The sequence below is a fragment of the Acanthopagrus latus genome, chromosome 15 (assembly GCF_904848185.1).
Source record: "Acanthopagrus latus isolate v.2019 chromosome 15, fAcaLat1.1, whole genome shotgun sequence".
In the NCBI taxonomy this organism is placed as follows: domain Eukaryota; kingdom Metazoa; phylum Chordata; class Actinopteri; order Spariformes; family Sparidae; genus Acanthopagrus; species Acanthopagrus latus.
In genome coordinates this window covers 26,886,158-26,911,099 of record NC_051053.1, presented here as the reverse complement: position 1 = coordinate 26,911,099, position 24,942 = coordinate 26,886,158, and the positions used below count along the sequence as shown (strand labels likewise).

At 42.4% G+C, this 24,942-nt stretch overlaps 1 protein-coding gene across 1 annotated transcript in view; it reads left to right on the top strand.

Moving 5' to 3' along the window:
• Nucleotides 1-774: 774 nt before the first annotated feature.
• Nucleotides 775-24,942, top strand: part of LOC119033828 (pro-neuregulin-3, membrane-bound isoform) — a 318,729-nt gene continuing 294,561 nt past the window's right edge. The window contains exon 1 of the mRNA XM_037124389.1: nt 775-3,254. Coding sequence (XP_036980284.1) covers nt 2,531-3,254 — 724 coding nt within the window. The 5' untranslated portion in view covers nt 775-2,530. The remainder of the gene's footprint in view (nt 3,255-24,942) is intronic.

Genomic DNA, 24,942 nt, shown 5'->3' with positions numbered 1-24,942 from the left:
AACTGAAAACGTCTTTCGTCTTTTGTCTTCGCTCTGTTTTGCCTCCACAGAATTTCCTCTTGAGTCACGGGTCTATTTATTATTTAATTTTCCTTCTCTGTTTGTCCTTAGTTTCACTCACTTTACTTCTGTTTCCTTTAATTGAATCTAATTAACAGAGCAGGATAAACAATAGCAATGCAGGAAAACCAGGGTAAGAGGTATCCACTGTCAACTGGGTAGATGCCTCCACTGAAATACTGAACAAAAATATAAAATAAAATGAATAGCAGTTGTTTTTTTTGTTTGTTTTTTTTTGTTTTTTTGCCTGTAACTGTTCCTGTATGTCCACATAAATATTAAGGATGGCATTCAATACATTAACTGTTCAAATCCACCGCCCCTTCCTTCCTTTTCTCCAGCCTCCCCTCTGATGCCGAGCGGTGGGCGGGGCCGACGGAGTGAGTGACGGCTCCTGCATTGTGCCTCTGCTCTGATCCGTCTGGGACGCAGGCTTCTCGCTGGTAACAGCCTCATCTGCCGCTGCAGAGCACTCTCCCCCCTCTCCTGCCATCCGCTCTCATTATCTTAATCTGTACACACATCTCCACCACTCTTTCCCTTTTTTCTTCCACTTTTCTGTATGCATTCTGCATCTTTGCTCACTCCCCTCCCTGCTAACGGAGGTGGGCAAGCTTCCCAGTGCTGGTGCATCTAGCAGGTGCAGCCTCTTTCTCTCTCTCCCTCCCTCCCTCCCTCTCTCTTGCTCTCTCTCTCTCTCTCTCTCTCTCTCTGTTCCCTTGCTCTATCAGTGTGCACACTCTGCTCTGTCTGTGCCTGCATTTTTTTCCCCCTTCTCAGTCGTTCCCTGTCTCTCAGCAGCGGCAGCTCGGGGGAGGCAGCTGTATGTGCGTCTGCATCACAATTGCCACAGGTAAAGACAGCTGCGTCGTCGGATGTTGCGAACCCCACGGGGGGTTGGGGAGCATTCGCTGCTGCAGTTGCAAGTTCTCATCCCAGCGCGGGGCTCACATTCCTAATCATCTTTAAGAAATCATCCTGAAGGGAAGGACGAGCAGAGGATCCCAGCAACTCGACCAACAAATCACAGGCTGACTGGAAAGAGCACAGGCTTTGAGGGACTGAGGAAAAAACACCTCTTGGAAAGAGCGAATCAGTGGGATATTTTTAAACACTGTGACCTCCTGTTTGTGTTTTTCCTCCTATCTCTCGCTTTCTGCTCATTCTGCTTCAGTCATTTCATCCACTCCCTGATTCCCATCCGCTTGCTCTCTCATTTTATTCCTCTGTGGTGGAATGTTTCCTTCAAATAGATGAGAAGAGGCTTTCTGAGTGTTTGCTGCAGTAATAACGGACAGTACACTGAGACAGCAGGGCGCTGAGCGGACAGCTTGGGGAAATCTGATCCACAGCCGGCTGGAGAAGGAGCGGGATCACGCGTCGCAGTTGCAGATTTATCCGCCCTGTGATACCACTGCGCGACAACACCCCTCAGTCTTTTTTTTTCCTTCCCTCTACCTCTCTCTGTACTCAACTTGCATTTCGACTGGACCTGGAAAATTAATTGGAGTCTACTGCTTTATTTTTAGCTGCACTGGAATTTAGAGCACACACAAAAGAAGAAAAGTGGGTTTGGATCCAAGGAGTGATAGAAAAAAAAATCCTCAAAAAGGGAGAGGCTGATTGAAAAGCAACGGGCAAACAGAGATAGTGATTAATCCGAGGGGATTGTTTGGAAGAGGCATAAACGACAGATCTTTTTGCTCTCGCTCTCTTTCAGTTACGAAAGAGACACATTTTGGAAGCTAAGGGACGCTGACTCTGCTAAAGCTGTCGGAACAGGCTGCATTGGGAAGCATCTTTCATTTTTTTGGTCTTGCATAGGGTGGGGAAGCATCGAGACCCACCCTGCAAGTTTCACTCCCCTGATTAGACAATACTGACCCACTGTGGATTGTACATGGAGGGGACATACATGCATGTGAAGTAGAAATTGCTGTGGATTTTTGCTGCAGTGGCATCCGGACATTGATGCCACAGATAGCTCACATGCACAGATGTAAAGCTGTTCCTTCCCACCCATCTCTCCCTCCCATATCTCTCTTTGTCCCTCTTCCTCCCTGTTAAAAGCGTCACTTCTTAGTCTTCTTCCTCTGGCTTACCCTGCTGTGAACATTCTTGAAGTTTGCTGTTGCTTCAGTTGGACATCGGGAGCTGGGCAGGACTAAACGCGGACTAATCGTTCGATTATCCGTCTACGCCAGCTCCTCCATTTCTCACTGGGTGTCTCCGAGTGTGAGTGTGTGTGCTTGTGTGTTTGTGGTGGTGTGTATGCATGTATCTCCTGCACCCTTCCCCTTGTCTCTACCCTTGGATTACATCTTTGTGTACGTGTTTCTAAGCATCCGATTCCCGTGAAGTTTGTTTGTGTCCATTTCTTCACCTTTCATTTTGTTTCTTCTGATTGTCCGGCATTGTAGGGAACCTTTCTGTAATAAGCTACTGATGCCTATCACAGGGTTAACCCTCAATGAGCCATAAAGGACGGCAGGGAAGGATGAGTGAGTGTTCTGGGGCAGCTGTCTCCGGGGCGGTGATCCTGGAGGAACCTGAGGGTTCAGGGGCTACAGCAGGGCGTGGAGAGGGCCAGGCCCAGGATCAGGGTCCCCTTCGCTGTGCAGTATGGCCTCGCCAGCAGACATGGCTGTGTGTGGTCCCTTTACTTATTGGTTTCATTGGCCTTGGATTGAGCCTGATGCTACTGAAATGGATTGTCGTCGGCACAGTACGGGATTACGTGCCAACAGACCTAGTGGATGCTAATCGGATAGGCCAGGATCCTATCTTCCTCTCTAAGCCAAGCGGGATTCCCAAAAGTCCTGATACCACCACCACCACAACTACTCCTACAGTCGATGGTGGGAACCCGACGCCTAGAACAGTAACTGTTGCAAAAGGTAGAACTCGTTCCACTGCTACTACCACGACTATAAACCCTCGAGGGAATGGAGCCTCTGGTAGCCAAGTTACCCCACGGAATCCTGTACATCGTAACGGACGTGGACCTTCGGGTTTTACTACGACCACTCCAGGGCCACGGACGACCTTCATCATTGGAGCAGCAACATCTAGCCCCTCACCATCCAATCCAACTGTACTCCATGACTCTACGCAGATGTGGACCCCCGAGCATACTACTACTGAGGCGGTCTCTACCACGCTCTCCACGCGTACGCACAGCCACCGCAAAACACGTGAGTCACTTACATCACTAAAGGCGATTCTTTTCGGTGTTTGTTTTATTTTTGTTTTATAATTTGAAAAATGAAAAGAGGAGGTCAACTTCAATGATCTTTGAAGGAAAGTCTTGACGTTGAATTGACTGAGGCTTGGCATGGTTGAACAGATTCATTCACATTCACATATGGCACCAAACAAGTGTGTTGCCCTTGTACTGGCTGATGTGTGTGAAAGGTTCTCCACTGGTTCTGGCTGCTACACTCCTGTTGTGGATATTGTACATGTAACACTGTTGCAGGACTCTATGCTCAATCTCTCTGTTGTGAGTGGTTCGACTTTTCTTTGCTGCATCATGTGCTGGAGGGACGGGAGGCAGCAGACGTCCGTTTCCAGCACCATGGCTTGACTTTAAAATGGTGGTGCATACAGCAGTGAATGTTTGGATGATATTTGTTGATACTGAGTAGGTTCATAGTAGCATCACATAAAGTGGATAGAGGTTGGTATAAAGAGTCACTCATGTACATTTTTTACAGGTTCATTGTGCAATATGATTCCTGTACTGTGAATTAGACACAAGGGAAGAGTGTGAGAAAGTGCACATGGTTTATAACGCAGTTCTTAATTAAATGTTAAAGTGGTGAATAACTGACAGCAACAGATTTGTTGGTGAATAAGTGTATTCTAATCCATTTGTGTGCACCATCTCTGCCCTTGACTCGAGTGATGCCGTGCAGCACATGCTATTGATTGTTGCTGCAGGAGGGATTTTTCTTCCTTTTTTTTTTTTAAAGTAATCAATGACACACACGCACACACATACACACACCTCACACAGCTTCCTCCATGACAAATCTTTCTGTTTCTCAAAATGGTGTCACTCTATGTGCTGGACTTCCCTCTGCCTACAATGTCTGTGGCTCTGATCCTGGCTTGCCCTGTACAGACAGGAGTGGGTTATATTATTAACGGTGTGACCTCGTGCTCTTCCTTCTGTCTGCAGTGGAAAAAAAGAAAAAAAAAAATGCTCACATGTCAGTAGATGTTGCTGAAAACAGGTGGAAAAGGGCATTTCAGGTGCAACCGGTCATTCTCTTCCTGCAGTTTGCATTACTTAATGACATGATCTGTCAGTTCATATTATATAGAGTATGATATGAATTAATCTGCATTAACCTGAATGGCCATGACATTTAAGCTTGGGTATCGCTTTTTAATCTTTAATATTACACCATGTCCACCTTGGTGAGCCATTTTAGTGTGTGTTGCACTGAAGCCCATGATTCATAATTACACAACAGCAGCCATTTATTATATAATTGATAAACTAAATCACTCCATTGCACCTGCCGTGGCTTCTGCCTGCTTGAATGCAAAAGGTGTGGTTGCTGCTTTTGTGTCCATGATAATGAAAATGTCCACAGATTACACAAGAGAATGTTCCCTCCGATAATTAGAAACACAGGGGGAAAAAAATGTGTATCATTTCATTACCAGAAGCAAAAATGGGGCCCATTCATCACCATCCTTTCATTTATTAATTAACCATTAACAGAAAGAATGTCATTTCTCCAGCAAGTGCTCATGAAAACCATTAAGCCCCGTTGATGGATATCCAATGGGAAATGTCACTCCCTCTCCGGCTTTCCTGAGAAAGTTCTGCCACTACAGAACAGCCGACTGCCTCGATAATCCTAAACACCCTTCACCCTCCCACCCCTTCCATTCCACCACCCACATGCTGCTTTGATTGGAGAAGGCCATCATTTTCACATTAACTATCCATTATGTGTGAATGTGTTATGTGGTATCAGTGAATTGCCTGTGTTGGCTTGCACTCAGAAATGAAGACATTTCTATTAGTTGAAGTAGAGCAGGCCATCTGTGTGCTCTTATTGATGCTATCCATATCTTTGTGGGTCACAAAATAGAGATGGACTAAAGATTGTATCTCACTATGGTGTTCTCACCGGTCTGCTTCAGGAAATAGAGTTCCTAAGTGGGATGAGCCACCGGTTGAACCAAAGTTACTTCATGCTAACCGCTGTATGTATGTTTAGCTTTAGTTTTCCATTAGCAGCGGCCAGTGGGTATTTTTAGCGTTGTGAATGGATGCTTTTTGATAAAGTGTACTCTGGAAGTTGTTGTTGACCTCCCTCCTAACATTTCTGTCTACGTTACCGTCCTCAGCTTGATCTTTATAAAGATCCTTTCTCCTGGTGACTCAACCTTCACAGCGATCCGTGGCTCAGAAGTGTCCCAGCTGCTAGTCTGCTGCACTTATGCCTCCAGAACTCCTGTTGCAGTTTAACGTTGGTGGTATTTGGTGACATTCTAGCTTGTCTAACTATCAAAAAGTCAAGATCTGACAACTATAGCAATATAATAGTCGAGACGTCTTACTCCTCACAAATGTCACTTTGAAAGCATGATTGACATTTAAATCTGTTGGACCCTCACAAAATCTTAAGCCATCCCTGTGCTATAAACTGAAGAATGAGGCAGACGGACCCAGGAGAGATGATATCGTTATAGAGAAGCCAGGTGACCTCTGCACCACAGGCCAAAATGTCAGGTGATGTCTCAGCGATAATACCTCTTGAATCAAGCTAAGTGGAAATATGTGCCCTTATTCATCACCTTTTAAGATTACAAGTTAGGACTGGTAATCCATTGATGCTTCAGCTGGGGAAATAGATTAGAAATGTTTGTCCTGGGGTTTTATAAGTGTTCACATCATTCCAATTGAATTACTTATTGCTGCCTTACTAAGCAGATAGTCTAGTTATTGGCAAGTTATTGAAATAGGTCATAAGCATGCAGAGGGATCACAAAAAGGGAATTATTAATGTTAGTAAATAAGACCAGATGAGTCAATGTTATGATGAGTAAATCCCTACAAAGGTTTATTCAATAACGACAAGGCACTCGGACTACATTTGTACAATAGGATATCCAAATTACAGAGGAGAAAAAACAAAGAAGCACAGGATGTCAGTGGATACTGGTCTGTGATTGTAGATTATGACATGATTGTCATGTCCGAGCTTCAGAAGACGTCCTGGTGCACTCTGAGGTCTTTGTCTCCGTGCTGAGCCACTCAGTGAGATTAGGTTTCAGTCAGACAGCGGCCCTGAAACCTAAATCCAGATTAACAGCCCATCACCATGACTGTGGAAGCAACAGAATTACATTAGCCCACCTATCAGTCACAGGCACTCTACATGGGCTTACAAGCAGGCTGACTGCTGAAGGATTGTTTTGATAGATGGTCCGTAGCGGGATGTTTTTTTTCTGAGGTGACACATTTGAGGGAACATTTTTTCTAGGCTGTGTTTCAGGATCCCTCAAGGGGATGTTGGAGAGGCCCGAGGAAATGGTTTAGATGCATTTAAAAAAAAAAAAAAGAAAGAAAATCACACACAATAAAGTGGTCCTTATTGCTGGTTTTTGTGACAGTATAGTGGAGGGAAGCTGTATCTCAGTATTTATGGTATATTATGCTGAACCATGCACCAACCTTTCACTGACATAAACATGTAGTTTCCAGCAAGCCAGGTTTTGTTTTACATACATACATACATACATACATACATACATACATACATACATACATATTGCAATATATATCTATATATACTTAGTCAGCTCAAAAGATCGGTTATTTTCTCAGCTCGGCTGGCAAAATATAATGTTGGCAGTTATCGTATATGCAAGCCACCAAGACGTTGAAGCGTGTAAATGTCATACATATACCTTATTGATATCTCCACACTACATGTCATATCACATTCACATTACCTCATGTTGAAAGGTAGAGGGGGTGGTGGTAGAGTGAACAGCTGGGCGAGAAGGCTGCCAAGTCAGTGACACTAATTCAAGAGTGCTTTTCAACAGCATGACATCACTGGATATCTTTAAGGAGACCTTGGTTGATTTCAAGCTTCATTTATGGCGACAAAGTGGGATATTTTTGATGAGACATCAGGTGTTCTTCATCTATGTATGTGGAGACAAGTAAAGGAATTTAAGACAAAACTAACTTTTTTTTTTGCAATATTATGAGTGTGTTTGGTATGACATGTTTTATCCAGTGTTTTGTATGATGCATGATAAGTAAACACAACTCAAGCACTTCTCTTGCCTAGTTTGTCTGCCCATCCAGTCACATTTGCACGGCAATGCAGGTTGTGAAATAATGCAAACTGTGTTTGGATTGGTCTCAACATGTTGTCCAACATGTCTCCCCGCAACACATTCTCACTCCCAGCTCATCAAATATGGCAGCTTGGTCTGTGGCCTTAGGCTTCAAACTATGACTCTCTAACAACTCCTCTACCTTCAGTTGTGCACATAAAGGATCAAGTTAGCAATATTACAAAATATGCAATATGTGGTTACAACAGTTCACATATGACATTATGACCTCGGGACTGATAATAACATCAAGCAGTTGCAGATGGGCAAAGATGAAACTTAGGGATGAAATATCTAAGTTCACTCTTGTAACTCACGGAACGTAGCGGACGTAAGTTGTACATGCTAACTTGCTTACAGAGCAACATGGACTTTTCTTGCTCTTTAAACTCTTGCACCAGAGGAGTTCTTCATGAAGTGATTCCAGAGGGAAACAGCATCAGACTCTGAAGTGCAGGGCCACTGACCAGACTGCAGTATTTGATGAGTTGCTCTCAGCTACATCTCGGCCATGATCACCAAATGTGGCCAACTGGCAAAACAGATATTCTGTGTAATGTTGTGTCCTGGCATCATTTTGGTGGTTTTCTATCCAACTACAGTAGATGTACTTTCAAAAGCAAAATAATACGCTTAATTGATGCAAATTTAAAACATGTCCTTAGTTCTTCGTCATTTCAGCTAATCTGCCACACAGGAAATGCCTCCAAATGAGCGAGAAATGAACTTCCATCGCTGCTGGCCAACACAGAGGGCATCAGTTTACATGTTTGTGTTGCGCTGGTCATCTCATAGTGAGAGATTTTAGGTTTTAAACCAGATTTTAGGTTTTAAACAAGATTGTGGGGCTCACAATCTTTACACTTGGATTAATTCTCTATAAGCTGCTTAGTAACAGGTTCCCTATGGGCTTTTTCTATGCATGTATGTGTGTGTTTGCGCACACTGCCCACCCGCATGCTTGCACATATATACACACACTTGTGTCCACATCAGCATATGTATGTGTCTATATGCTTTCAATTAGTGTGACCCAGCCGTGACCTGTTGTGTGTCTGAGAACTGAAATCAGCAGCATCCTTGAAGTCTGATTGCTTCCATGCAGCTGAAAGAGCTCCTTAGGACATAATTACAGCTTTCAAGGAAACAATAATATCAGATCAGTGGTGACTGAATCGCAACATGTACGAAAACCATAGTGCACATTTTTTATACAGTACTTTGTCAGTATATTCTGGGATTATATCACCCATCAAAGTCTGCAAAGTGGCTGCGAAGAGGGGTTACTACCCTGAGTTAAGGTAAGGGGACTATCATATTTTATTGTAGATTACTTGATTTAGTCACCAAACACACAGCTGGAAATTGTCTCCTATCCTCCTTCAGCATATCCAGTGTTATCACACTTACAAATGTTGTAACACCATCTCAACATGTGATCTGCAGCGTCCACACCCATCTCCGTCAACTCCCAACATGGAATCCAATTCATTTATATGTAATGCGAACGTGAAGTGGCACGTGTTGTAGAAATGTTAATATGGTATGGATGACACATACAATCCTGCACATATCAGCGGTTTGGAGAGATGTTGACTGCCAACATTTTAGTCGGGTGACTGGGCTGGATAGTTCAGGTTGTTACCAACAGGTGGCAGAGAGGCAGCGTCCCTGGTCCCATCCAGGTGCCCTGAAAGTCTGTTTGGGAATACGCAATACTAAAAGTAAAACAATTCCATTGTCCATAATTGTAGAGCTTCTTAATAGGCCGAGTGAGTTTTTGCAACTGCTGTTTCATTACAATGTTTTCTTCTCTTTCGATTTTCTGACCAGCGCTGACATTATGAGGTAAATGATGTGCAGTTATGGCTCTGAAATAAATTCCAAACACAGCTAAGCCGAAAAAACATCTTCCCATCTCAAGGGTCTCATAAACATCACATCTGTGAACCTAACAACTGTATTGCATGCATCTAAATGATAAATATGTCCACACTCTCTTCGTGTTCCAATTTATTTAGTTGCCATGGTGTCATATGACTGATGACAGGAGTTGATCCTAAAAGATCAGGGCATGCATTTGGAAGTTAAGTTTGGTGTATGTGTGATGCAGCTGGTGCCACAAACCAAATGCATCAACAACCCGTCATACCATCCCGATTAGAGTTTTAATTCAGCAGAGAAGCCATGAGAATGAAGTTCAGTGTCACTTTGATTCATTCTGATGAAATGTCTTGCAGGAGGATGAGTGATGAATTATTAATGATGCGAAAGAGAAACATGTTCAATATGTAGAGGAACGTGTAAATAATTGAAGATGGCCCTTTGACGAATTATCCCACGCCGAGCAATTCCCGGTACATGCATACATCTTGAGTGAATGAGGTGTTCAGGCCTCCTTTCATTCCCCACGCTGAAGGGGATTTTTCTTGTTGGTGAAAAGAGAGTTAATTGTTTGAGATTTTTAAGAAAATTACTCTGTGATTTCATGAAGGTGAACATTCTCCATCTCCCTCTCTTCTCTCATCTACCCTCTCCAGCCGCCCTACCCTCCTGAGCACACATCGATCATCCTGGTCCAGATGATGATGAGGTACAAAGTTGTTAAATGCAACTGCTAACTTCAGGGGAGCCTTTAATAATGAACTCAGGTTCATGCTATGTTCATTCGATGAAGCTTCCTCCAGTTTATTGGAGCCAGTGGCGAGAGAGGTAGCAGCTGACACGATGTAAGAACAGTTCATTCCTTTCCTGGGACTCACCTGCCCTGCGCCACCTCTCCAGAGCAGGCTGCCACCTGCTAGCCAACTGCTCAACTCTGCAAACTCTCTGAGGTGTTTACCTCTGACTGCTAATGGGAAATAACGTCTCAGGCTCTTGATGAGACAATAAAGATTCATTTGCCTTAACAGTGACAGCACTAGTAACAGCTCAGCCAAGTAGCAGCAGCTACATCCCCGTCATCAAAAGATTAAATACCTAATCCTTAATGTTTCCATTCCACCAGCACTAATACTGTTTAACAAGTTGGGGTTTCTTCTTGTTTCTTGTTGTTAAAGATTATTAAATTCATAAATTAATCGTCTCATCAGGTATGAAAAAAGTTGAGGGTCCGTTGCAAACTTTCAGTTGGTACCAAGGTTTTCTTGACATTCTAATTTTATGGTTTTCTTATATTCACTTGTACTTACTTGTAAAATTCAAATAAAACAGGATGTACATTTAGCCTAATACCTATTATTTGTTTCCAGATGTGATATAATACATCGCAGAGCACCTAAGAAACGCATTGATTTTTTTTTTTTTTTTTTTTTTTTTTTGGGTAATTAAATAAAAGAGGTTTCCACAGAGGCAATAATCCTCACCCTCTTTCCCCACAGCCCGCCCTCGGCTCCCTCTCTTATTAAATCTGTCAGCTGGCCCTCAGCAGCAAACCGTTTAACACAAGTAAGCAAATAAATATCAGACTGAGTTCAACTGTAGCCAACAGCTAGTTTTGCTGCTCGTTTCTCTGTTTTGGCAGGAAACTCAAACTATCCACCCAATCAGTGGATGTTTGAACACTTAGAAAATGTAAATTTGCAACGTGTCCATGGTTGTCATGTACACTGAGATTCTGGAGATTGGGTTGAATAACCACTCATACTATGTGATGTTTTTGAAACAGTCATACATTCTGGGTCAGCTGTCATGTGCAGTACCTTGACCTAAGCTATATAGGCTTATCTTATCCAAATCAAGCAAACATATTCACAGATCAGCAATTAATATGTACAGTATTTCATTCAAGTTAAGTTCATGAGCTGAAGTGTACTTGGTAAGGGAAGAACTTTAAAGGCAGTGCCTTGACATAAATATTTCAAAGGTCCTCGGCCCGATTTTATTGCTATATTTGATCTGAAAGACTCATTAAGCATGGTACATATTCTGTCACAACACCACAAGTACATCTGCAGAATTTCCATGCTCATCTGTGTGTCATTTCTTCCAACAATCCTTTAGGAAGACAGATTTTGTAATATACCATGCATAATATATCAACTGGCATATGTAGACATCAGCTGTAGGTCATATAATCCAAATGACTCAGTTTGACCTCCCTCACTTTTATGCTTTGAGCATTAAAAATGTGTTGGTGATGCATCGGTGTGAAGAAAAGCCTCTCCCCCTGCCTTCTGCTCATTATGCTGTTGGCACCTGGCAGTAAACAATGCTATTAACGAAGATAAAATGCTTAGACAGTGATTATTTAACCTCAGTGTACACTGAGCTAGCAGGGAGCCCAACAATTCAGGCCTGAACCAGTTTTAGTCTGATATGGTTTATTTCATGGGCTGAGCAGTATGATTGAATTGTTTCCTCCGCTGCAGAGCCGTCCCTCCCTCTCTCTCCCCTCATGTCTCTCAAGGTCAGCTCGTCTGATTCATATTACCGCTACTCTGCTGATGTTGACTGGACTCGCCGGAGTGTCATTAAGAGTTGTAGTATACACAAGAACTCACAAAACTTAGTCCAACAAAAAGAATGTGAAGTTATAAATTCAAAATGAGTAAAAGTGAAATGAACACCTCCTGTTCAGAGATATCAGTGGCTCTTTATGTAACTCTATATGACCATGTACAAGGATATATGATACTTTTATAATACAAGATGTTCTATAAATGCCAACTTTGAAATATGAGGATTTTTGTTTTCTCAGTGTTCATGCATTAGTAACACAAAACACAAAAATATAAATAAACTCATAACAGCAGAGTGAGCCCATTCTGTGCAGGGGTTACTTTTTCCAACACAGGTACCAGAGTTTTTTCTTTATCAGACCGATAAGCTGTGGTTGTGGTCAGCTCTCTCCAGTTGTTTCATGCATTTGTTGCGTTAGCAAATGCAGTCTGCAACACTCCGGCTGCAGCCAGCACATGTGTGGCCTTATGCTTTTCAGGTGACACACTCAAGGTTGCGTGATAATGATATTGTTTAGCTTCCAGCATGTGTCATGTATGCATGAGTGTGCTCACATTGTAAATGTTTCTGCCCCTGAGAATCACAAACAAGCCATGAATATGCTGAAACTGTGTTTTTTGTTGTGAGTTTACGTTTCTCTACATTCAGTTTCATGTTGTGACGCTGTGTTTACTGTCTGGTTATGTTTATGTTTACAAACGTAGGTTCTTCTCACCAGTTGTTGTCGTCTGAAACCTGCAGAGCCAATGACACCAACAAATGCGAACGTATCGGCAGTTTGCAGAAACATTTTCATCTCCACGTCAGCCACAAACACACGCTGGCTTCAGTGCATCTCCAACATGATGAGTGATGATGTGGAGACAGAATACAAATACATTAAATAGGTTAGCTGAAAAAAAAAGTAATATAATATTATGTATAGGACTTCTATTATTGCAGCACTGACCCAGAGGGTGTTTTAAGACTATTGTTTGTGAAAGTGATATTTTGGAATGAGGACCTGACTGAAAACCACCTCAAGCTCTTCTAATGAATCTGTTTTCCTGGTCATTAATTTTGACATCAGTACCAGCAAGAGATCCTCCCTCTTGGTTAGCTGTACATAATGATCCTTCGTATGTGGGTGTGTCGTTGTCTGGTGGCATATTGTTCATGCACATTATATGAGCCACCTCAGCCATCCTCTCTGCCCAGTAAGAGATATTGATCCCAGTGTGATTGTATCCAGGTCTTTTGCCACTCAGCAGTTTAGCAGGCGGCCCTGTGAGTGAGCGAGCGGGCCTGCATATGGGCGTGGGTTCTGATTATCCCGAGCTCGCTGCATTTTGCTGCGGTTATTTTTAGCTTCAAAGATTGTTGCCAGCTTCTCTCTGGGAGGCTGTGTGGAGCTGGCTTTTCTGGTGGAGGCCTTGGAGCTGACAACGCTGGAGGAAATAGAACAAAGAAGCACAGAGGAGACAGGCGAGACGGCGACTTTAGTGTCAGTGGAAGATGGTCTTATTTTGGAAACATTACAGTTAGGGAGGATTTAAGACGTTAAGCCCAGTGAAAAATGACTTCCTGTGTTGTGTTGTGTTGTGCTGCCGTTCCACTGTCTCTTATTATGCTAAGTAACAGCAATCGGAGGCCTCGATGGTGTGAGTCTAAAGATGTAGGAGGTTGGTTTTCCAAGAAATCAGAGCTGTTTAACCGCACATTACTTATTATGTTACCACGCAGGAGCTTTCCAGAGGAAGCAGGAGCCTTTCCAGAAGGTCACTTTCACCTTGATTGAAAACACACCTCAATCACACACACACACACACGGACACACAACGCTGGTATTGGGTGTCATAAGCTAGACGTTGGTCCTCTCAGCTTTGTCCTTGGGGCAGATGGTTACATCATTTCCCTTTTGGAGTCTGACATGGAGCATGTGTTCGTGTATCTGTGTCTAGACAGTATCAGTATTTATCATTTATCCGTAGAAAAGCTCAGCGTTGATTATTCCGTCAACATGTTTGACCGTTTCCCTCTGTCTCTCCTTGTTTTTATTTCCCTAATTCTTGTCTTTCTCAGGTTGCTCATCAATGTTTTATTTATTTATTGAAATATTTGGCAGTACTGTTTTGATAATTTGATTAATTCTCTGAGCTAAAAATGGCAGAGGATATATTTAAATTGCAATGACGTCAGATAGGGAAGAGAAGCAAACCTTCACCTTCACGTCGTCAAGTTTCGACAAACTTGAACCAGTAAAAAGTTCATCTTAGTGTGATGGAGGACTTCAATGATTACCAAAATAGTCTCTGATTAGTTTTCTGTCATTCAGGTGTGTTGGTTCAGCACTAATGTTCTTCATCACTCTCTAAATGTTCCCTCTTCATCTGTTTCTTGCTTTTTCTTTATCACCTCGGGACATACCTGACAGCTGTCTGAGAGAGACTTTCTTTGACAAGTCGGGTGAACTGGTGGGTTGTCTGTCTGCATGTGGGTTATTGAAAGAGACACAGATCTACTGATGGCAGGTGGACTCCTTGCGTTCTCCCTGCAGGCTGTGTGAGTCAGGATTTGGTGGACAAAGGGAGATATAAGAAACCAAAAAAAAAAAAAAACAGAGTGGGAGGGAGATGGAATTGTGAGGTTTGAGTGGGAAGCAAAAAGTTGAGGAAGGAATGAGTGGAGACAACAATGGACGGTAGGGAAAGCAAAAACGGAATGATAAGGATGGAGGAATGCAGTGGGAGGCAGGGGGAGAATCGGTCATAGGAAAACCTTTTCACTGGGCGAGATGAGGGGAAAAGGAAACTAGCCTCTCTCATCCATCTAGCAACACTGAACTCTCCCTTCATTCTGCCTCCATCTTCTCTTCTCTGCCCACTCAGTTCATTTACATTTACATTACACCCAGCTGGAGTTGATTTGGTGGCGAGTGATGGATGGCAAGGTTCTGATGCTGTTTATAGAAAAGGGCTCAGGGGGTTAGCAGTGTCAGCTGTTTGCAAAGTGGCGAGCGCAGTCGGATACAATATGGTTTGCTCGTTAGCAACCAAATTGCTAGCTGCAGCGGTGGCACATTTATTTATGGGATATGAGGGTTTAATGCCTGCTGCTTGTCACAGTAACTAGCTAGTTAGCACATCCAACAGAAGTTTGACGATGTAACAGAACAGCCTGCAGTTGTTTCTCTCCTGCGACTTTTTCCTGATGCTCAATTCAATCTGTGTTAGTTTAACAGAGGGAAGTTTTATATCCCTTCTACCTGGAAACAGACAGGACTGAATCCTTGAACGACAAAAAGCTTTGACATGTTATCATTTTGAAAATTATCAGAACATAGTATATTATCTGATAACAGCCATAAATGATTGTTGTTTTTCCTCCTACAGTCTGATGAAAAACAGCTCTCGGTCTGTAATATGCACAGAGTTGGAAGCCAGACAGGAATGATCCGGGCAGGATTAATATCACTGGCTGCATCTGTGACACACACAAATGACCTAACCTACCCTGTTGAAACCAATGCTGTCAGAAAAGGGCTTTTGTGTGTCATACCAGATGGCCATTCATGCTAAAAAATAAAAAAAAATAAAATAAAATAAAATCCCTCTGATCTCCCTCAAAGCACTGCTCAGAAAAATGCAACACATTGTTCCTGCATGGTTCATTTTGATTTTATCGTTGCACTTCAGCCGTCAAACAAAAAAACAAAGGAATCTCTACAAAACAGGATTGTTGTTGTTTGTTCACTTCTCCGCTAATAATAATAACCTATAGATGTCGATGAAAAGAAATCAAATGTATAATTTAGAGTAGTGCATGGCTATTGAGTTTCATATTGGATTAGACTTGATTGATTTTGGTTAGTGCACCAACATATCTGCTGCTCAAACTAACACATTTCATAGGCTACTGGTCAAACACAAATCCCAAACTCTGAGCAGTCAGCTTGTAGAGTGGTTCGATACTGCTCATCAGGTACAACAACCTAAATCCCTTCCTGTCAATGTGTGTAGAATACCGTTTATATCAGAAAACACAACCTGTACACACACACACACACACAGACATGCACATCTGTATGTGGCAAGTAAATGAAGACAAAGGACTGTGGGAGATGCAGTGTGACAGTACCGCAGAGAGAGTGCAAGAATGTGTTAATACAAGGAAACAGTAGAAAAGTGAGGCGAGGACACAAAGTCCATCACTCTGTAGAGCAGCTGGGTTTATTTCACACTCAGGACTAAACAACAAACAGCCGTTCAGTCAGATACATTAACGTCAAGGACAGTATCGTCTGTTAAAATCGACTATTGCCAAACTGAATGCTAACAGCGACAGGTTTGTCACTGAACTGTCACTGAGTTGCATTCACTGGCCCCCACAACTGTTTGTCCTGCCTCACAGTGTATATGGTACACTGCCTCTTGTCTTATGCATTCAATGTGTAATCATCCAATTTCAGTGTAATTGCACACTGGTGGTGCTGAAATGTATGTCATTGCACGATGATGCTGGTCAATGCAGGATGATTCAGAGAGGCATCAATCAGACCACAGTCACTGAACATCATTGCATTGAGCGCTGATTGTATCTGCTGCCTGCATGGTATGGACTGCTGATACTGACAATAACTAACACAATGCTGCAAGATGTGAATGCTGCGTGTGTGTTGCTTTTCAGGTTATTAGTCCGTTCTGTGCACCATTACGAACATTATCCCCGTCACACTGGACAGAACAAAACCTCACTGGCATCTGGCTTTTGTCTTTAACGGGTCAGTGAACAATTGTCATTCGTTGTCGTGTCACTGCAGTACAGCAGCTCCAGTCCGCTGTGATGGAAACATTGTGCAGAGGTGGACACGCTGACTTCTGCCCATTTCCTGGCATAATACTATGATGCGCCTTGAAGTTAAGGACATAAGTGCATAAGTAGTTTTACAACCCTCTATCATGCAGCAGCACTATAATGTTGTTCAGTCAGAGTCTGAATAAGAGAGAGCAGTAAAAGATACAAAAAAGTAACCACTGTGACATCCTCACTGGCCTCCATGTCAGTATCTGATCTGTGCATGTGAAACTCTCAGCCACTTCCACTGTCAGCTCTGCAGACGTCTTCTGGATGAAGTATATGATCCAACGCTACCAACTGTTCATGCCTGTTGTCGTTGTACCCGCATTTCAAGATCCTGAACATGTGTGTTAATTTTAGCTGATGGATGAGCCACAGATAGAGAAGCATGAATAAACATTTACCACTTGAAGTGATGCAGGGCTCCGGTGATTAGCTGCAAAACTGCAAATGTTCATCGTCATCATCATCATCATCATCGTCATGATTACTGTGGGTTTTTCTTGTTGTTGTTTTTTTAAATACTACTGTTTTTATCCCATTAGACGCTAATTGTGTTATCTAGCTCAGATGCCCTTCAGTCCTGTGGAGATTAACACGTCAGACTCATGAGCTGTCAACACCCCATCCGACACTTGTCAGCAGTGACTGATGTCCAACGCCCGCTCTCTCTCTCTCTCTCTCTCTCTCTCTGTCACTCTCTCTCTCTTGCTCGCTCTCCTGTTCTCTCTGTTTTTACACATCACAAACACACACTGACGGCAACACATGCAAACCACCACATACATGCGTACGCACAACACATACACACACACACACACACTGCCTCCCACACACTGACAGCTGGGGCGTCACTCTCCTGGCTCGGAGCCCTGAGACACAGAGGAAGATGGACAGGCAGGAGCTGTCAGTGAGGACGCAGGAACATGAAGTCGGCTTCTCACTTCAAATAATGAACCACATGTGAAGCGTCAACTCAGCTCCAATTAGATCGGATGATAATTATCTCAGCACAAGTCAATCATCCTAATCAGGCTGTGAACTGCTGGTCAGGCTAGAGGCGACGTGGAATAAAGTAAGAGTGGCTTGTTTGAAGTCACTGTGGAGTTTAATCAAAGTTTGATTCAGTGGAGAAATATTTGATCGACCATGGCCTGACAGTAGATAGATTATTTGCTTCATAATTACAATAGCCAAAATCTGTCAAATTTCTCAGAATACCTTAATACCACTTTTTGTGTTCTGTGAAAAAAAAAATCCACTGCCCAGCGGTAGTAGGCAAAATCTACTGGTGGACAGACTGAGATACATTTTACATTTGTGGAATCAGAAAACTAAGTAGTTATCTCGAGAAGTGGCACCTTCCCTGCCTCGAACAATCGGTTCCAGCAGTGTATCTTCAGTACATCCTGCTTCCTGTGAAACAAACCAGTAATGACACTGACATGAGGAAAAAGTTTCACTCCTCCTGTCCCACTTTATTGAGAGCAGAAAAAAAAAGTTCTGTATGTACAGTAACAGGAAGCAAAACTTTGTAACCCAGGCAGGTCAGAGGAAAATGTCTCGAGTAGCATGGACTGAGACCGTTTTAAAATAAATCCAGTTTTTGAAAGTTTAGTTTTCAGTACTAAGGCTGGCCAGTCGGGTCAAACAAGAGCAGGACTCTGCAGTGTGAAACCAAAAGTCAGTGTCACGTACATAATATAATGTGAGTTACTTTGCTGTTAGGAAATTAACATTGTGAATTTTACCCAAACAGCCTAACCATGTAATCAAGTACTCTGCCCACCAAAAAGTATCCAAACTGCGACAAAACGACAAAGGCTCCATATGTGTCGCTGTTAATCTGCAGCAGTCATGCTGTTTTGGGAGATGCTATTCGATGTATTCAGTTGTTTAGGACGGAAGATGTGTTGGAAAATGTGTTTAGTTTTCATGTCAGTTACTATGAACAGTTAAGTAAGAATAAGTTAATGTTACTGCCTGATTGCCCGAACAACATTAACTGGAAAGAGAAGGAAAGTTTAATAGATGGAGTGGGATTTAAAGAAATGCTTCAGTTTTCTCTCTTTGTAGAACAAAAAGGTCACAACTGTGTTACCTCGTATCCTGACAGTCATAGAGGATGGTAGAATATGCAAGGCCATAAATAATTGTCTCTAAAAATGGCTATGCTAATTTTTAAAACAATAAAAATTCACATGATTCATCTCAATGCTTTGGATTCCATCAGCCACGTCTCTCTTTCTGTCGCTCTCCCTCTGAAATGTGTAAGACACTGAGGTTCAGCTGAACCATGACTGACCTACATGTCTTGTGTCAGTCTCACTCCTATTAGCACATCTCTGTCAGTGTATGTAGTGCTGCAGCTCGTGTCGCTGCAGTACTACATACACTACTGTGTTCTCCTACATATTAGATGTTATCTACGGGAGAGTACTTTAAGCAAACTTACCTACATGCCTATCAAATTCTACAATGACACCACAACATTAATAATAAATATCCTGCTCCTTTAAAGTGTGAAGCGAAAGGTCTGTAAGTCGATGTCAGTGCACTGTAAGAGGAGCTACACACCAGGAATGTTCTGTGTGGTTACGCTGGTGTGGAGAACACACATGACAACCTTCCCACTCATCTGTGAAGACATTCATTCTGTATGCTGACACTGTGCACCATTAGATGGTTGTACTGTCTTAAATGGGGAATTGACATTAAAGGTTTGACCTGTGGTCTATTTTGCTGTGAATAATTCTCTCTCGCGGTTGTGGACGTGTTTATACGGGTGTTAAACGTGCTCCGATTACATATTACTCACACAGTGTACATGTGTAGATCCACGCATGATAAAGGTTTTTTTGTTTCCTGTCTTCCCAGCATGGTCGCCAGGATAAAATGCAAGCAGTTGATGTTTTTTTGCAAACCTCAGACATGTTGGAAATTGCATGTGTCAAAACATGTCAGATCATTTTCACTGTTTATGATCCGACTTTTCATCTCGGGATTTTGTAAAACATGACACCATTGGATGTCTCTCATGGAGATCTTGTGATGATTTCCAAGTGAAATTTGTGGAGACAATTACAACAAATTGTTGATGCAAAGTTAGAACCTCTGCAGTCGGGTTTCCATCGGCCACAACAGGTTGTTTTTTTTTATCAGCCGAAACATATTTTCCTTCCCAGAGCATAAGCACAACTAGTGACAAGCAAATTTTAGCATCTGAATATAAGGAAAACTTAATTTGCAACATAAAGAAATGTTGAGGTTTTGTCCTCTGCATCTGTGGTGTTGTTGACATTTATTCTAGCATTTATTTCTATGATTTCTGTGACAATCTATCAGTTTCAAACACTCGCCTAAATGCACTCTCCATATTTATTGTCATTTAAAATCCTAAATGAAAAAATCAATGATCGATTGATGTCCGGAGGTTTTGCTTGTGCGTGTTTGTGTGAGGGACTGCATGTGTGTCTTTGTGTATGTTTGTTTGAGAGCCAGAGATATTACGTGTCATCCCCAAATAAGCCGTACGTAAAGCAAGCGAAACGTCACTGGGTTTGAGTGTCAGCCGGATCAGGTTTGGTCCGGTATCGTAGTCTTTAAACGCCTACAGACTCATACAGACGTCACACTGCACAGAGAGACCATTAACCTCCTGAACAGGGCTTCAATGGGATTAATGTGATTTCACTACTGACCCTGTTCTCTCTCTCTCTCTCTCTCTCTCTCTCGCCCCTCCCCCTCCTTATGCTCTCAGTGACAACAAAACTCACCATTAAGCCTTCCTCTCAGCTGTTTAATCATGAGAAATACGACATGTTACAGATGTTTGCTCCCTGTCACGGAGGGCTTTCCACTACCTCATCAGTGACACTCCGGGGATTCATTTGCTTCACCTACAGGCATCTTGTGTCTTGTGTGTTTACCGTTATACGTTTCTTTAAGAGCACAAATTGAAACCAGATTTCATGCCAAAGTGTTGTCCTTTGACTCAGGCCTCTTATTATTCATCACACACTATGTGCAACCATTGTGGTTTCCCTTTCACTTACCACCATGTGTTAGTTCACTACTCAATGCTGAGAGACCTGTTTATGTAAGAGGATAAAAGGTTCTCATTAACATATACTGTAAAACATTTTCTGAATACATTACTACAAATAAATTGTTACTAATGTAAAATATGAGCTAACAACTTCATACCTCTCAGTGAGATGTTGAACCGGTGTATTGTCTGTCTTTGTTATTACCACACATGGATTGTAGCCATTTAATCACAGCTATGCCTGCAATTTGAAACAGCAGGCTGATTGGCATGGATGTGAGACTCTGAGTCACATAAGGCTAATTGCTACTGTTTAGGGTAATGGCTTTAATTGTCTTCCATTCTGACGTGAACAGGAAAGTGTATGCAGTAATGCTGCGATTATAAGAATGTGGAGGAACATTCACAGGTCCTGATGTGTTGTCTTTATCGTCACAACATCAATTTAAAAATGAAGTATGAAACTAACGCAAACACAAACTGATATTCAGCCTTATACTGAAAAATATATTCTACAAATTCCACAGCTGACTTCACCCAAAAACCACCAACAGTCTGTAGTGTAATACATGCAGTTTGTGTTACGGTTTGCAGAATGTGAGGAACCTAAATGCAGAAACTGTGGGGCAGGCAGCTTGGAAACAAAGGAGAGATGTATTTAAAAATCAAAATGCAGGCAATGAATGGCTGGTGACAAAAGGCACCAAAGGAGAATCCATGAAACAAAACATAAACGCAAAAACAAAGAAAAAAACAGAAAGCGAAGAGGAGCAAAAACAGGATGGGGAACGGATGCAGGACTGATGTAAGGACAAAGAGAGACAGAAAGACACACACTTAGATTCATAAGGGAGGAAAGACATATGAAGAGAGACAGGTGAAACAACACACACACACACACACACACACACACACAAAACACAAAGACAGGAAGTGGAATGTAAAACATGATGTACAACTAAACCAAAAACCCAAACCATGACAGCATGTTGGTCCGCTGTGTGTACATGATGTAAAAGCTCTGAACATTCACCCAAATCCAATTATTTATCTATAAATGATCAATACTGACGTGTCTCAGCGCAAAATTGTGTTTCATGTAATATTTCAAGATGGCATCTGTATAATTTTTTTAACAGCATTAACGTTGCTGAGCCCTTTTTTGAACAAATCCATCAATAAATAAATGCTCATCGGGCACAAAAAGCTTGCCAAGCTTCTGCATGTTTTTGGGTCAACAGAACCTGAGTATTAGAGTTCCTCTGAGGCTGTGCCAGAAGTGTCAGAGCACGCATACAGCAAAGGGCATGATTTGTAAACCTATGATTTGGATTGGACTCATTTCATGACACAAAAAGGTTTCCAGATCGTGTGTGATGGATATTTTTCTAGGACAAAGTGTGTCACCTGCACAGCGACTGTGGTTTAACTCTCTTCCCATCATCCTGATTAGATTCATTAAATATGATGAACAAAGTGGAAAAAAGAAAACTTTAATTGCAACGAAAATACTTTTGTATCCAAACAAAGGAGATGGACGGACAAATGGCAGTATTTGTCTGTGAATATCACTCATAAGTGAATGCCAGTGTAGGTGGAGTATGTTGTGTTTAGAGTCTAATAATAGTTGAGGCAAATCTTGCGTCTACATTGACAGCAGTATAAAAATCTATTCATTTACCTCCGTCTTTCCTTCCTGCTGTTCAGCCACCAGTCCTTCTTTCATCTGCCATTAGAAATAAGGGCAAATGCCATCTTGCTTCTGGAACTTTCTCTCACGCTCATTAGTGCTAGATACCCTCCGGCAACCAACATCCAAACACACATTAACCTTTAGAGAAACGCGTTTTTTTCCCCTCCCTCAGCTCACTCCGCTCCTTCTCTCCTCTCCTTCTCTTTCTTGCCGAGAGTTTAATTTGCTGGATCAAGCCCCTCACTATCGCTCCTCCACATCCTGTTTGGCACCAGATAGGATCGTTTGGGGGATTTTGGGCAGCAGCTGTGCTGATGTATGGCTCTGCATGTGAAGACTGGTCCAGTTTTGGCACTTATTGCTCCTCTGCGACGAAGTGGGTCAGAGAAATTACATCGCAGTCGGTCCTCTGCGGCTCTGCATTAATAAACAATGAGGTTACCTTGATTTATGGAGATATACAGGCGTGTATGAGAGGAGTTTTGCAAACATTTAAAGAAAGTAAAAGAAAGTTGAAGAGACAGGTGTTAATCTCTGTGGTGCACAACACTTCAGGGTGTGTTCTGCTAATATTTGCTCTCTATCTTCATTTTCCAGTTTGGGGCTACAGATTGCAGGGACATGTGGGCAGTTCTTCTCTGAGACAGCTAATATTTGTCTTTCATCCCTGCAAGATGTGCTGGCACCTTATTGATTGTATGTTTTAGCTCGGCTGCTTTAACCGCACCAAAACCCACTTCAGCTCAGTCCAACTTCATTACACTGCAGTTAAAGATGCAGCTCTAATTTACAGGTGTGTCCAATGCATGGCAACGGGTGGTGGTTGATATTTCCCTTATGAAACAAGGAGGATGCAACATAGAAATACGTCAACAACGGCATCAGAAGGAAGGGAAATTCGCTCCCTCACTGTCAGGTATCATGCCACAAAGTGGTAACATATGCCAGGGATTATGGTCATAGTGCGTTGGCAACATCTACCTACTTGAATTTACTGTATATTACTGGCCACGTCTTCACAGATGGTCTGACGGAGTCCAGCAGATTTGTTGTGTGAAGTGAGTCTGTCCCGGTGTGTGAGAGACGCACCAGCACATCGTCGAAGCCACAGAAAAGTGTACGCTAGTATGACTGTAGTCAGGCATGAAGTGTGTTGAGTGAGCTGCTACACAAGAGAAACCCAGTCCCTAGATTTGGTCCAGAGAGTGAAAAGTAATCAGGCTTTCCCATTCTGTCTCGGCTTGACTCAGTTTGACTCTGCACATCAGCCCCTAGGAGGCCCTGTAGCTCTCAGCACGTCACCCCACCAGCTCCATCCCAACAAGAATCAGGACATCTTGCCCCTCGGTGTGAATGTGCAGAGCTGAGGTTTGGAGCTCAGTAGAAGGGGCAGCAGGTTAATTGGACCTGGGCCTTATTTTTTTTATTTATTTATTTTTATTTTTATAAAGAATTGGGATTCCAGGGCGAAAAGAGGCAAGACTTTTGAGATATCTGGTTTTAAGCCCCAGGTGGATTATAAGCAAAGCTACAATGAGTCCTGGTGAAGTCACGCTCCTGTGACAGTCAGGAAGAGAAACTCATTGAAGTCAAGTCTTAGAAATGTATAAGGATTACAGGAAGAATTAAATACATCCTTAGCTGGCCGTCTTTTTCACTCCGTCAGTTGTAGAAAACGAGTCTCAAAGACTGTCTTTCCTGCAGGCTGTACAAATCTGTGAAACCCCAGTGGAAAAATTATGTCTCATCTACAGGTTTACTCAAAACACCCAAACGTTCAGACAAGTCAATTAATGCAATCAGGTTGCTTTCAAATATGGATGAATTAGTGCAGTGCTGTTAAGAAGATGTCTGTCCCTCCACTATATTTATATTTCACATCTGATGAAACATTTCAAATGATTTACGTTCTTTCTTCAGCTTCCTGAAGGATTTAGTCCATGTGTGACTATCATGAGAGTCATTCTGTGCTCTTTGCAGGTCTATTATCATTTCTTGCGGCAGTTATAATGAGAGCTAAGCTCCACCCCCGGAGGAGATAAATGCTCCTCAGTTTCAAACTTATTGTTTGTACTGGTCGTGTTTCATTCAGGCTGTGATTGAATGGGACCAATTAACAGGCTGCCTCGGCAAATCCCTTCAAGATATGTCAGAAGCAATTTAGCAAAGAACTCTCACTGTCTTAAAATACTACTGTACGTACAACCTATTTACAAGAGTAAATTGTCATCTCGCCTGAAGGAATGAGGATTTAATTACAACAACAGGTTGTATGCATGCTAGCTGTCTTTGAATTTGAGAGTGAAGAATGTGCCGGGTGTTTGTGGAGTACTTCTGATTTTCCGTCACATATCTCACTAATGCACTGCTGTGTGTCCCTGTCACTGTGAGCAACTCTGTTTCTTCATATGCTGTCACTGCTGGATGTTTGGCAAACATTTCAGCTAGCATCATACTCAGTGTTTGC